We start from the raw sequence: 14,444 nt of genomic DNA, 5'->3' as shown, positions 1-14,444 counted from the left end.
TTGAATTAAGAGGAAATAATACGAACTGAAAAAGAGTAGGAGAAGAAAGAAGTAGCACAGGGAGAAAAAGTGGTCAGGATAACCTAACCAGGTAGAATGAGGCTTGAGAGAGGTCAAAGGTCAGAATCTAAATCTGATAGAGAAATTGTGATTGGACTTGTTAACAGCTGGGTTACCTGACAGAGCTGCAAGATTTTAACAGGAAGAAAGGAGGAAAAGTGCAGCGTCCAGATGCCTCACTGCTGGGACAGGAGTCAAAGGCGCATCTGTTAAATAATTGACTTCAATTCATATGTAAAAAGGGGCTGCATAGTGACGCAGTTGGTAGCACTGTTGCCCCTGGGTTTGATTCCTGCGCGGAGTTTGTATGTTCTCCCTGTGCATTCCTCCCACAGTCCAAAAACAATGACTGTCAGGTTGATTGGTTTCTCTAAATTCTCCCAAGATGTGAGTGTGTGTGTGCATGGTTGTTTGTCCTATTTGTTTCTGTGTTGCCCTGCAACAGGCTGGCGAGCCTGTCCAGCGTGACCCCGCCTCTCGCCCGGAATGTAGCTGGAGGAACCAGCACCTCCCGACCCCATAGGGACAATGGATGGACATATGTAAAAATGTATGTTACATATTTTTATTTAATTGTCATTATTTTATGTTAAAAAAACTTTCTTAATTTGACAATAATGTGTGTGCCTGCGTGCTTGCATGTGCGTGTGTAGGTGCGTGTGCGTGTGTGTGTGTCTTTTATTGGTGAAAAAAGCCAACTTTTGTTAATTATAATTGATCTGTAAAAGCAATAAAAGGGTTGTACTTTCTGGGGGGTGAATACTTTTCATAGCCACTGTTGGTATCTGGAGCATTTTATAATAGCTTCTGTGTAAAATGAGGTGTGTAAGCAATGTGACCGGAAGTGGCCAGATGTCAGTTCGGAACAAGCTGTGGAGTCTAACCCTCAGAAAGCAGAAGTCCCGGTTCCCATCTCATCTCCTCTCCTCTCTCCCCCCGCCGTGGGGCGGAGGGGCGTGGCCTCCGGGTCTCACAGACTGCTGCAGCAGGAGGATTGCAAAACCTTCGGCTGGAAGCGAAAATCAACGTAGAAAAACACCAGCAGCTTTTCCATCTAAACAGGAGACAAGTGGTCGAATTCCAATTCCGTGATCATGGCAGGTAAAAGGGAGAATTTACGCTTGCGTAGTTACAGATAACAGTATGGGAAACGTTTTTTTTTTTTTTTACTTTTAGTTTAAACAGGAGAAACTGAGGCGCTTAGTTTCTGCTGTTTTCCAGTTTGTGCTCTGTCGCTGTTGTGATGAACTGTTTCCTGTTCATGTTGGATCATTGTGATGTGATAATGGACTCATAAGACACATTACTGTTAATATTATACAATTATTAAGTCGATAAGATTATATATTATGTTGAAATATTAGGTGACTGACCAGAAAAGTACATTATGTCAAATTGGGTTTTGTTTTTGTTTTTTTGGAGTTTTTTTTCCGTTGGTTTACCAGTGAGAAAAAAGTATCATTTTCTTTCTGTTTCTTTGTTTTGTTCTTTCACATGAAATTCCCCCCCAATAAATAACTTTGTTTGTGGTTGTAATGTGACAAAATATGGAATAAGGGTATGAATAGTTTTGCGAGCCTGTGTCTGTATCATCTGAGTTTGTTTTGTAGCAGATTGTCAGGTTTACACTATATCTCTACTGATGATCGGTTCCATGGCCACAGTTGGATAAAATGGCCCTCCTCCTTCAGCTCTCAGGAGCTCAGTGAACTGCAGCTGCTGTAATAGGATGCCAATTGTGAATTAAATTTAACCGCGAAATAATCTTCAGTGAACTGTTTTGTTTGTTTTTTTTGTGGAAGTGGAGCAGTTGGGAACAACAGCAGCCCAGCCATGTAAAGTCACAGATTATTGTGTAGAGGTCACCAGCTTTTGTAGTCAGTAGCTTCAGTCTTCCATACTTCATATGATTGGAGAAAAGTAGAGCATGGAGCAGGTTTTCTTGGCCAGGTTGTTGCATTTCAGCCTTGCATCCCAAGGTAATGCAAAGTCTGAAATTCAATTCTTCAATTCAAATTCAAAAATATTTTAGTGATTCTAAATGGAAATTAAATGTTGATGTAACGTATATAATCACCACAATCCATGTTCTTTGGAATGATGCATCATGCCAGAGTTTGGCAGTTATCATGAAATCCCCTCTTGCCTGACTGAAATTGTGTGAAGGATAAAGTTTGATGAGGACAAGGATGATCCTCCTAGGCCTTAAGAAGAGTTCTAAATATTTCTGCATACCAACTCAGTTTTAAAAAAACATTATACTCCCAAATTTTTGGGCCCAGTTGGAAATGGCCCCTTCCTTATACTGGCACACAAAGCAAGGCCAGGATATGAGTGAGTGAGTTTGATACTTGAGAACCTGGCTGGCTTGTGCAGGAGACAGGGCTTTCTTATGCAACATCAGAGTGGGCCTTTAGAAATACACTTCAGAGGTGAAGCACAGCCCACGTGCGGATGCCTTAATTCTCAATGCGACGGTCACAGGTTTGAGTCCAAAACTGGTGACCTGTGCTGCATGTCTTCGGTCTCATTACCCACTTTTCTGTTTGACCACTTTTAAAATAAATCCACTAAGGCCAATATTTTTTTTTAAATACGCTTCAAGTAGAATGTTTTTTTTTTTGTTTGTTTGTTTTTTTACAAACTAAGCCTTTCCAGAAGAGCTGAAGTTGTTACAGAAGAAATTAATACACTAACATCACATGAAAATGTATGGAGTAAAATCAGAATGCAACTCAAGTTGCAAAGGTGGACAAGCACAAACTTTTGGCAGTGTAGATTACTGTATGTGTTCATTGAGATGAAATATTTTTTAATCTCAATGAAACATTTTTCAACCTGGATGAAAAAAAAATTACACTTATTTTCCAGTGACATCACAACTGCATGTTATAACATCTTGTAACTGGTTTGGTCTTGTAACTGGTTTGATCAGTATTTGTTGCATGTTAGTGTTAAACCAAGTGTCAAACACTGCAACTCAGGCTGTTGACTGAACGTGGCAGTGTGGTTTGCAGATGAGGCAGTCGCTGTGGAGCAAGGGGCCAGCCCAGTTCAGAGCCCGCTGGTTGCAGTCACATTTCAGAGGAATGCCAACAGGAAGGAGAAATATTTGGAAGCTGAGCCTAAAGTTCTCGGGGTATGCTGCATGAGGATCTATGTATGTTTAAATCTTTGCCTTTCAATTATTTTGCAGCCATAATTGAACTGCTTTTTTCCTTGTTTCACAGATAACTCAAATCTGCTTCAGTGTGTATATGATCATCAGTCTCAGTTTGTTTAGGGCTAAAGGTCTGAGTTCTTTTCAACCAGATATTCCTTTACTCGTCTTTTCCCTGCTGGTAAGTGCCCAGTAGAATCATACTGGAGGTTCACCTGAAACCTCTACCTTTCCTTACTGATGCACCTGCAGCCACATTTTCATTGAAGAAACCTCATACATGCAGATATGATAGCTGGAGAAAAACTGTTTATTACTCTCATGTTTATAGGTAAGAGTCAGACAGAGGGTGCTTTTCATCCAAAGTTGTTCAATTCTAAAATAATGCATAATAGATTTTAACCTTTCAGATGGAAACTAATCTTGAACATGATGTCACTCAGATACTAGCATTGCCAATAAAAGTATTTATTGGCAATTGTACAGTGGATATAATGCCCTACAATACTGGTCATATAGTTAACCATGGCCCATGTAGGAGATGTGGGGAATATGAGGGTGAAAATTCTGGAGACCAAACTACATGCTAAACTAACACTGCACGTTTCCATGGGGATGTTGTTACGGAGCAAGGACATGGATGCAAGTCAGAGTTTAAAGGGGGCATTATATAAAATGTACTTTTCTGACCTTTGTATCATGTTATAATGTTATTCCCTCATCAAAACACAGATAGAGTGGTGTTTTGGTTCATCCCTGCATGTTTGTGGAATTCTTTGGGGGTGCCTAAACACTTGCGCTCAGAAACTCCTGAGAGTTATTTCCACAAAACTCCTCTTACAGACTAGCAACAGCAACAATTATTAGCGCTACTACGTTAGGTGCTTATATACTTTGTATATGACTCCAGAAACGTGCTTATATACTTTGTATATAAGCACGTTTCTGGAGTTCTCCCAAAACTCCAGAAAAATAAGCTCTCAGTTTGAAATTCTAAAATCCACAATCAAGTATATTTAACAAGAAATATTATTTTGACTGTATATTGAGCAAAAACATCAAGTGAATGTTTTAATTTTCTGAACCAGAGGATGCTAGTGCCCCACAACACTGAGAATAATGAACACTTTTCCCAACAGTAATGGTTCTATATCCTCCAGCTGTGCAACAGTTTACTGTGTTCCTCTGCTTAATGCTAAGACGATGGGTTAACTAGGAAAACTTAAAATTTGTCTGTGATCATGATTTGTCATTACAGGTAATTATAGCTGGGAGTGTAGCTGTTGCAGCAAAGAACCTACATCTGCCAACAGTAAGTTACTTGCTGAACAGATGAAACACAGCATAGCTTGATGTTACTCTTGTTTCTTTTCATGTTAATAACTTCATCAATCACACTTATCAAAATCCTCACAGTTTCTCCTTAAAATTTCTTCATCTTTCTATTAAGATTTTAACAGTTTCCTTCCTTAAAGCCGAGCTGAAATGTCATCATGTTTAAATAATACCTGTTGTTAAATAAGCATCAAACTCTATGGCTGTTTGCTGGTCTGAATCTGATGGTTGACCATGTTTTGGCGGAATAATAAATAAATTCCCACTCCTGATTTTAGAAACTCACCAAAACTTTTTTTTAATGTTAAATTTTAACTTGACATTTCAGATTGCTTTCCTTCTACCACAGCTTCCACATTTCTTTATTTAATGGTAAATGTTGTAAACTTTGTATACAATTTACATCCCACTTCAGATCTTTTTTCTTTTGAAACAAAGAAAATCAACTAAAGATTTTTCAAATAGCAGAAGTGAATTTTCTCTTCTGTGTTGCAACACAAAACTAAATTTGAGTTCCGTAGATGTTTCACACATTACATTCAGCAAAAGCAGCATAAAAAGTCAGATTACATTTTGAAAATGCTGTCAGGAACAAAGACCTCATCCTCTTCTGCTGGGTAACTGAACTAAAATGGACTGAAAAAGAGGAGGCTTCTGAGGCTGAGAGGAAGATCTCAAATGTAAAAGGATTTCTGAAAAGTTTGACACAATTACAGTTAAAACTTGTGTCAGCCCTGTTGCAGCTGGTATTCAGTTCCACCAAATTGGAACTGAATATTCAGTATTCAGTTCCAATTTATACTCTAAGAAAATTTGTATTGTATCTTATTTTTCTGTCAAATTTAGATGAGGCAAATGGAAAAAATTTAGATGAGGCCCTTCCTGTTCGGGCCTCAGATTTACATATGAAAATATCAACAAATGAACAATAAGAAGCTAAGCTATAGATACAACCTGTTGTTTGACTTTGAGCACAGAAAATGTGTTTATTGTAACTAATGCAGCAGATGTTAAAAAGACTCTGCAGTCATCTTCCTTTATCTGACAGTACTGGCACTGGTAATCTTGTGCAACCATAGATGATCGAAACTGCTGCAAATCATAGAACTGTTAAAAACTCACTAACTGACATTAGCAGCTGCTGAGAAGAAACAGAAGTGAAACTTATGGTGACTCTGACTCTTGTTATATGATGGCTTTACTGTGAGAGCTTCATTCTTTTTTGCTGTTTATCATGTGAATGTGTTCAAAGAAATCTATATTTATATATAAAACCTTTTTTGTGACAGCTCACGGCCTGTTTGGTGATGCAAATCTTGGCATGTTTTGCCTCTTTCTTGAACATGAGCTTCACCATAGTAATGCTGGGAGACCAGTCCACCAACTGCTGGTTTGATCCTTTTGAGAGAAACTTCATCAACAGTACATATAATTACCACGCAATCTGTCAGCAAATTGAGGTAAAGACTGAATACTCTTCCTAAGAACCACATCCTGAAGTTCTGATGAGAAGTAAAGTCCAGTTTCAGGAACTGAAGAACGAATGTTTGACGCTAACTGATATTGTGTAACATATAAAAGGAGTTCATGTCTGAGTTCAAGAGTTTAGCTGTAATTCAAAGCTTGCTCATTCTATTCACTTTCAGAGCATCCATTCCCATTTCTTTGCTGAAGGGATTCTAATCCAGGCCTGTCTGCTGGCCATCTCTGCCACTCTGGCTGCCTACTGCTGCAAGGTAGTCAACTGTTGTGGAGCAGCCAGCAAAATGGTGAGTTCACAAACCAACTGACTTAGTAAGCCGATAATATTCCCAATGTATTTTGCTTCTATTCAGTGTTACTCTTTGTTTTTCAGGAGGAAAGATAGGAAAAAAACAAATCTCGATTAAAATGTCAGGTCAGATAAAAGAGCTCTGAAATCAGTTATTTCAGAGCTTTTTTCCTCCTGTGATGATATTTGTTCTGTAAATTCCAACTTAAAACAAATATTTTATGACAAAAATGTGTTATTTGGCTGAAGGAAAAAGTCTAGAACACTTTAGCCCTGTTGCAGCTGGTTTACCCCGGTTAGCTGAACACACGTCAGGCAGAGGGTTGGGAGTTAAATCTGGTGTGGTTTATCAAACAGAATATCTAAGGTTCAGCAAAACAACTGGCAAACGTTCTGCTGTATTGAACAAGACAAATTCCCACTGATTATTATTTATTTACAAAAAATGTTTTAATTACAATTATGTACTGCTTTGTCTAATATAAAATGTAATATTCTAAGTATTCAATGTAAATTCTAGATGTATAAAACATTTTAAAGGTATTGTATGTTGATTTTCAGAAATAAAAACAAAATTAAGCTAACATTATTATAAGACTTAGACGTTCTTTTTTTCTTTTTGCCTCCACAGCCAGTGATCACGATCCAATCGCCAGTCGACCAGCAGAGAGAAGGATGACCAGACTATGTGCAGCTGCAGATTTAAAACTTAACTAACCCTTATTTTATGCCAACTATAGTTCTGATTTTCCTTAAAGTCAAACCACTAATGAACTCCTAAAACATATTCTAAATATCAAACTTATAGTTTTTACCCCACATATAACTTTACCTTTTTTGCTCTTCTCAGAATTGTATCCATTTTCAGACTTTTAAAAAAGCCTACACACAGTGCATAATATTTGAACAATGAAGATGTTTTTGAAAAGTGTTAGAATTGGATATATCTTTTATTTCGTATATACTCATCATTATCTTTAAGAACTATCAGATTTTTTGTTTGCTTCTAGAATGTGTGCCTTTTCAGCTATGTCTGCAGGAAGCAGATCCCAGCCAGCCTGGGATCTGCTTAGGTAAATGAACTTGACCAAAAGGCCTGATGGAAAGCAGCTTGTGCTAAGAGCAGGAAATGTTTCTTTGTAAGATGATTGTAAACAGGTCTGAATTCAGTACTGAGCGCACTGACAGGATCAGCTGTAGAACATGGGAAGCCGTTGGTGTCCAAGACTGTTAAACACAATCAGCTGAAAGAATAATGAAGTCTCTCTGCATACACAGTTCCCAATGACTCTTGCAACTTTATTTTCATTCACCTTGCCTCGGTTACCATTCTGATCTGAGATTTGAATCAATATAAATAAATGTCATGTTTATTTTGGGCCTGTAATGATTTCCTGAGCTGTTTGATGGACTAGCATCCTTTTCAGGGTTTGCCCTACCTCTCGCCCAATGGCTGCTGCTGGTGACCACAAGCCTGCAGAACTGTCTGTCTGAGTGGACTGATAATAAAACAACTTCAATGATTTTTAAGTAAGAACTGGCTACACAAAGTTGAATTCAATGTGGACGTTCTGTAATCCACTTGGGTTAGAATTGTACACTAAGGGTCTAATTTGAACATACAGTGGAAATTTAACTATATGCATAGGTGAACATTAGACCAAACAAGTAAAAGATGAGAACTATGTAGTATAAACACATTGATATCACAAATAAACTTTTGATCTGATACTTGAAATGTAAAACATGAAACAGTCCACTCTGAAAATCCATCCATCCAACATGATAATTCCCAGTAGGGTTGTGAGAGGTGGAGTCCCCTCTGGACAGGTCGCCAATTCATAGCAAGGCAACACAGAGACAGACAGAACAAACAACCACACACACTTATACACATACCCACACACACACCTAAGGAAAATTTAGAGAAATCAACCAACCTGACAGTCATGTTGCTGAACTGTAGGAGGAGGGTCCTAACGCTGTCAATCATTTCATGTACACACTGCTCACACTCCTTCCTCTCTGCTACCCTACAGCTTCTTCTTGTTAGCAGAAAGGCTAATCATTCTAGACAAATATTTCTAAAACATATTAAAATGCACAGACAAGCTAGCATGGCCACAGATGACAGCAGGTAAACAGTTTTCCTGGAACGGAAGTTGTTTCTACCATTAATACACTGAGCAGCGGGTAAACAAGGTTAACTGACAGCGCTAAGATTTTTCTCCTGACTGGCTGTTTTTGACTGGAAGTGGTGCGTTTCTTCAGACAGCCACTGTAGAACTGGGAGGAGCTCAAGCTATTCACAAGTTATCTGGCTCATACTGCCACAACATGGTGACAATTTGAAATATTTAAAAACTTAAAAAAAAAAAAAGTTGTTACATAGATGCATTTAAATAGTGAAGCAGACAAAACAAAGAAAATTTTAAGTTATTCTTTTCATGTCCTGAACACAAAAATATAAAAAACACACATTTCACATTAGTTATAGAAAACATGTTCTTCAGAAGAGCTTTACAGAACACATCCTGTTAAAATGAGGCAGTAAAATGTTTTTCTTAATCTTTTATTTGGGAAAATTTAATGATTGTTAATAATACAAAGTTAAGAAAGAATTAAAAACTTCATGATGAAATAATAAAATTTATCTACACTCTTCAGTATAAATGGCAGGCCTTCACCACTGCAACCTTCTTTTCTTCACATCTGCAGTTCATCTGTCCAGTGGCTCTGCAGGAGCATCAAACACAAGTTAGTGAGTAAACTCACAGCCTTTAGGGGTTTCACTGAAGCACCAATCTGACCTGTGATGTGGAGGACACGATCTCCTCCAGGTCTCCGAGGCAGCCGTGTTTGTGGCGAATGAGGCTCCCCCACAGCACCGAGCCATGGCAAGAAGGACACTGTCCCTCTACGGGCATGAGGTGGGACGACTCGAACCTCAGGAAATATCTGGCCAGGCAGACTACATGACTGACCATTCCACAGGATGGAAGGAAACAGCTCAGCTTCTCTGACACCTGAGGAGGAGGAGAGGATGGAGCAAACCAGCCAGACGTGGATCAATGGCTTATTGAGGATACGCTTCTTACCTTTACCATCGCTTTGCAAAGGAAGCACACAGACATCACATCTTCATCTTCATCTGCAGATGGCAGCAACTGCTTCTTCTTGGCCCTCACGCTGCCGAAGGCGATGGGGATGTGCAGTGGGGGCTGCAGGCCGGGGTCAAAGTCCATCCTATACTCCTGTCTGAGCCAGCGGGCAGTCAGAGGCAGTCTGCTCCATGGCGCCACCCGCAGCATGTTGGAGACGACTCGCCAGTGGAACTGCAGGCTCGTTTCTCTTTTGGAACGTCCGGAAACGTGGGAAAGTCGTCTGGAAGAGTGAGGGTGCTGCCACGCCCACTCAAACTGCCAGGGAAACACACCATGAGCTAATCACACAAATTTTAGTTTTCCACATTTTCTCCACACACTCAATATTACACATATAAGTTAAACTATATTTACACGTCACCCTAACATTTGTCTTTTAACAAACTGCAGATAAAACATACCCTCCAACTTCCTGACATAATTCTGTTTGAATATTTGACCGCTGTTCTGATCAGAAATGTTCAGAAATCAGACATCTTATCCACATTTTTGATTAATGTGACACAGTGACTCAGATTTTTGCAGGTTTTGGGGGCATGGTAGTTTTTGATCATATGTGGGGAAATTATATACACATTTCATATTCAATAATACTCCTGTATGGATGGATGGGACCATTTAAAAAAACAAACAAAAAACGGCTTTTCCACATATACAGAGCAAATTTTACAGAACACAGCGAAGTCACTGTGATGACATTTGGGAACATATGCTGGAACTGATAAGATAGTGGACGGATGAGCAAGCTGGTTTTCTCTGCCATAGTGAAAATTCCTGCAGAGATTGTTGGGTTGTAAAAGATGCGATCGGAGTGTGTGTCTCCTACTGGACACCGACTCCGATATGACCCAGACGTGAACTCATCCTGGACACTGTCCCGATGCTGCGTTTTAGTACTCACCCTCAGAGCAGCGATATCTGAAGGGAAGTTGTGGATGATGAGTACCATCTCCCTAAGCAACACAGAGGAACAGGTGCGTATTTGAGTTATGGTCCTTCTTAAGTATTACATACTACAAACACAGTTCAGCAGAAAAACAGCATGTTTACCATGGCCCCCTGCCACTGGTTCTTTTGGCCCCCCCTCTGTGCCTCCCGGCGTTGTGTTGTCCAATCCGCCGCTCAGGGTTGACCGTGAAACCGATGTAGATTCGGCCTTTAAATTTTGGGTTAGTGCAGTAAAGCATGTACACACCGAAGAAGCTTTCCACCTCCACTACCATCATGAAAACCTCAATAACTTCCGTATGAGATGGTGGGAACCGTTAACTGAAATGACACATGGCTATCGGTGATGGACGAGTGAAATAATGTTCACAAAGTCAGGAGAAACTTTTAAAGCTAATAACATGTTATGGTAATATGTTATAATGTTTTGCTTCTGTATCAGTTCTGTCACTACTAGTTCCTGTATCGCCGTCAGCCTTTAGTTTAGTGGACCACTGCGGTGCCTGATCAAATAAGTTGAACATATCCCATCTATGTACAGAAGAAAAACAATCCCAGTATTGTAAAACAATATCTAAAGTATAATCTCACGTGGTTGTCAATAGACGTAATTATAATTATTCTCAGAACAACCACTAAAAATAATTTTGTTGTTTTTTTCTCTATGGACTCCTATTTCGATAATCATTTGTTGTTTTGAAAAAAGCGTCACATGTTAGACGGCCACTGACTGGCTAAAAATGGTCATAGCATGAATTGTTTTTGGGCCATAATAACGTAACCGGTTGTCCGGTGTCCGCTTGATGAAATCAGCAGATCAAAGGTAGCATTTAGTTATTATTGTATTTGTATGCTTCTACTGTGCTATGAGAGTCACACACCGACTCTCATGTAAATAGTTTAATACCGGAAGTCTTTAGATGTTAACTTTCTATTTTTTTTGTTTGTTTTTTTTTCTTGAATAAAACCGTATTAAAGATATTTAAGCTGATCTAGACCCGAAAGTCAGTATTTCTGTATGTATTGTTTCAGATAATTATGGCAGTGTCAGCAGATCACATCCGGGAGAAGCTTATCAGGGAGCTCGAGGCAGTACATGTGGTAGGTCTCTCTGTGTAATCTCTTTGATTGTTGTGTGGTGAAGCTGTTTCAGTTACTACCAGACTCAGTGGCCATCATAGTTTAGCCAATCAGATTGTGTTGTGGCTTTAACTGGGCCACAACAACCCTCTGGTTGTAGTCTTTTTCCGGCTTGCTGTTCAGGGTTTTGGATTGGATCTAATTTCCAAAGGAACATTTGACACATGGCTTTCCCATGCATCTCGGCACACAAATTCACTCGTACTTTGACTATCCCACATCATCAGTTCTCTGTGAGTTCTGGTACGTAAACATCTCAGACTTATTCTGGCCTGTATAGGTTGGGTAGACGATCACCAGTCCTATAAGTGAGGACTGGTGAAGAACAGCATGTGGAGTTCTATGTCCATTCTGGAAGAATTAAAAGCAAGACACTAAATGTAAACAATAAATGAGCCTTAATGTATTTAATTGTATTTAGATTTTGCATCTATCCTGGCAGAGTCCAATCTGAACTGTCAACAAATTCTGCTCTGTGCCAGTGTGTGCCATCCGGATAGTTTTTGCTCTGGAGACATTCAAATCTGCCTGTAAAACGGACCCTCAGTCAGCAGCACTCAACAACAACAAGCTCCTTTACAGGAACCATTATAAGCTCCGTCTGTCTGTCAGATTCTAACATCGTTGGTCTTAATCAGCGTTTGTAAAATTAGTATCTGGGAATTACCCCAGATTCCAACATCTCTCTAATCAAACGGCCAGAGACTTAAAGAGGAGAGGCAAAGAAAATGAGGTGGGAGCAGAGAAAAAAGTTCCACCAAGAGTTGGAAGGAATAGATGCTTTGATGACAAGAGCTACAGCAATATTTTATTTTCTTTTGGAAAAAATAAAAGTATCATGAATTGAAGGAATTAATATACAAAGTAGGGAACGTTGTGAGTGGGAGATACAGAGCGCAGCATTACTTGCATTCTGCAAATGCATAGTTGACTTTGGGGGGCAACTTAGTGATAAGAGAATCTGACAACTGATTGTCTCGCTTCTCTGCAGCCTCTTCCTTCATTCTCTGTTATGAACATAGCAACTTTATTGAGTGGAATTACTTGCTAAATAAAAAGATTTCAATTTTTTTATCTCATAAACACAAAGATTGTTCAGTTAGACTTTTCCAGTAACTATTTTTTTCAAAGGGAACATTTCCATGGACAGTTTGTCTAATCAGTATTCTGATCATAATGTCTGTTTTTCTGATGCTGTGTCAGTGAAGTTAGTGTTGATGTTGTGCTTTTCAGGACGTAGAGGATACCTCTCCGGAAAGATGTGCAGCCAGCTTCAAAGTCCTGGTGGTGTCGGCGCAGTTTGAGGGGAAACCATTGTTACAGAGACACAGGTGGGATTCAGCAGAGTTGCTGCTCCTGGAGCGTTTTATTAGTTTCTGATACCCAATTTACTCCACTTGAAGCAAATTTAAAGAAGACCCTGAGGTCCACCCAGCCTCATTATTACATTATTTGCGGCTGCAATCTACTTCTCTTCCCTGTCTGCTTCTGAAGGAAATGCTATGATCTAATACACTAAAACCAACGAGCTTAGCAAGCATGTGCTTTGCAGCTTTTGTTCATCAGGTTACAGAATGCTGCAGAACAACCAGAGTATGAGGATGACTATAGACAAGTATGTCAGACAGAAGAAAAGATTCAATGTTTGTCTAAGAGCTGCAGGTGTTTGTTACTGAGCTCTGCTGTAAACACACACATCTCATTTTGAGCTGTTCTCCCTGTGAACATTAAACCAGTGTGCTGTCTGTGTTTGCAGGATGGTCAACATGTGTCTTGCAGAAGAGCTGAAGGCAATCCATGCGTTTGAACAGAAAACCCTCACACCAGAACACTGGGACAAGATGAAGCAACAGTGACACATTTCCACCTGCTTCCGTTTGTTTCCTGTTTTTGGATTATATGAAAATGTTCAACTGGTCCAACTGTCTTATTGCTCCGTCTGTCCCACTTATACAAATCTACTGAAAATGAAAATAAAACACTTTCCTTCCCTTTTCTGCATTTGGGTACATCTTTATATTCATTTTCTAGTGAAGGAAGAGCCAACCCACTCAGTAAATCTTTCATAACAGATTGATGGAACGATTGGATATCTACCTTAAAGCAGATGAAGTACAGCAGCAGTTTGCACAGACTCACTAAAACTGGACAATAAGACATCATTCAGATCTTTGTGTCCCAGTTCAGCATAAAAACAAAGGCATAAAAACATTTTAGCATCACTTAAACAGCCAACTTGATGTCCTAAGTATCATTGTCAACCTTGTACATTTTTTTTCTGATCTGTTCAATAGAGAATCTTTGGGAAATAATGAAACAGGACATTCCCATCTCGGACGTGCAGACATATTTTGTCTTCAGAAAGCTGTAAAAAGCGTTTATATTCAGTGAGACGCATGGTAAAAGGGTCATAAATATTAATGTCAAATTCCCCTTCTATATAAATCACATCTGTTTATTCACTGGTAGATATGGGAATAGAGAAATATTAATAAGTGGAGGTGGACGCTCTCCTTGTGGAGTATGAACACCACATTTTTTTAAACTATTTTTAAAATTTTGTTGTGTTTTCTTGGACAATGACAATAAAGGAATTCTCTAAGTACAGAGAAGCTCTGGACCAAGACCTGAACCCAGACAGTGACTAACTCACCATCCAACCCATGGCTCAGGGCTGGATTGCTCATATTTTAACATAGGTTACTATATTATCTTACCAAGCATCACTGGAGAGATTCTGGATGCAGATGTATTTATTCATACTACTAAAACATACTTGCTGTTTGCTGTGATGCTGCCAGCATCACAGCAAGCCTAAGCTGAACTGGAAACAGTAAGTGCAGCTCGATGGATGACTCACTGACAG

The 14,444-nt window shown here is 39.3% G+C and overlaps 3 protein-coding genes across 4 annotated transcripts; 2 read left to right on the top strand and 1 right to left on the bottom strand.

Annotated features, from left to right (window-relative positions):
* The first annotated feature begins 961 nt into the window (after positions 1-961).
* Positions 962-7,705, top strand: LOC129378167 (uncharacterized). 2 transcript variants are annotated; one of them, XM_055058449.1, is made up of 7 exons: positions 962-1,161; positions 3,078-3,199; positions 3,291-3,401; positions 4,479-4,532; positions 5,845-6,015; positions 6,202-6,324; positions 6,958-7,705. In XM_055058449.1, the coding sequence occupies exons 1-7, from the start codon at positions 1,155-1,157 to the stop codon at positions 7,003-7,005; spliced, it is 636 nt and encodes a 211-aa protein (XP_054914424.1). In that variant the 5' UTR covers positions 962-1,154; the 3' UTR covers positions 7,006-7,705. The 2 variants fall into 2 exon arrangements, with proteins under 2 accessions (XP_054914424.1, XP_054914425.1); XM_055058450.1 differs by lacking the exon at positions 5,845-6,015.
* Positions 7,706-8,752: 1,047 nt separating this feature from the next.
* Positions 8,753-10,904, bottom strand: slx1b (SLX1 homolog B, structure-specific endonuclease subunit). The gene is made up of 5 exons (XM_055058448.1): positions 10,541-10,904; positions 10,392-10,443; positions 9,425-9,745; positions 9,137-9,352; positions 8,753-9,062 (listed from the first exon to the last, which is right to left on the bottom strand). Exons 1-5 carry the CDS (start codon positions 10,714-10,716, stop codon positions 9,033-9,035), a joined length of 795 nt encoding a protein of 264 aa, XP_054914423.1. The 5' UTR covers positions 10,717-10,904; the 3' UTR covers positions 8,753-9,032.
* A 238-nt stretch (positions 10,905-11,142) lies between these two features.
* On the top strand, positions 11,143-13,572 carry zgc:112271 (uncharacterized protein LOC553698 homolog). Its single transcript, XM_055058456.1, has 4 exons — positions 11,143-11,261; positions 11,471-11,539; positions 12,812-12,909; positions 13,335-13,572. Exons 2-4 carry the CDS (start codon positions 11,477-11,479, stop codon positions 13,432-13,434), a joined length of 261 nt encoding a protein of 86 aa, XP_054914431.1. The 5' UTR covers positions 11,143-11,261; positions 11,471-11,476; the 3' UTR covers positions 13,435-13,572.
* The last annotated feature ends 872 nt before the right edge of the window (positions 13,573-14,444 follow it).

This window comes from Poeciliopsis prolifica, unplaced genomic scaffold, assembly GCF_027474105.1.
Source record: "Poeciliopsis prolifica strain line A6 unplaced genomic scaffold, Auburn_PproV2 SCAFFOLD051, whole genome shotgun sequence".
Lineage (NCBI taxonomy): Eukaryota > Metazoa > Chordata > Actinopteri > Cyprinodontiformes > Poeciliidae > Poeciliopsis > Poeciliopsis prolifica.
Note: the sequence above shows the minus strand (reverse complement) of the source record. Positions and strands in the feature narration are given on the sequence as shown.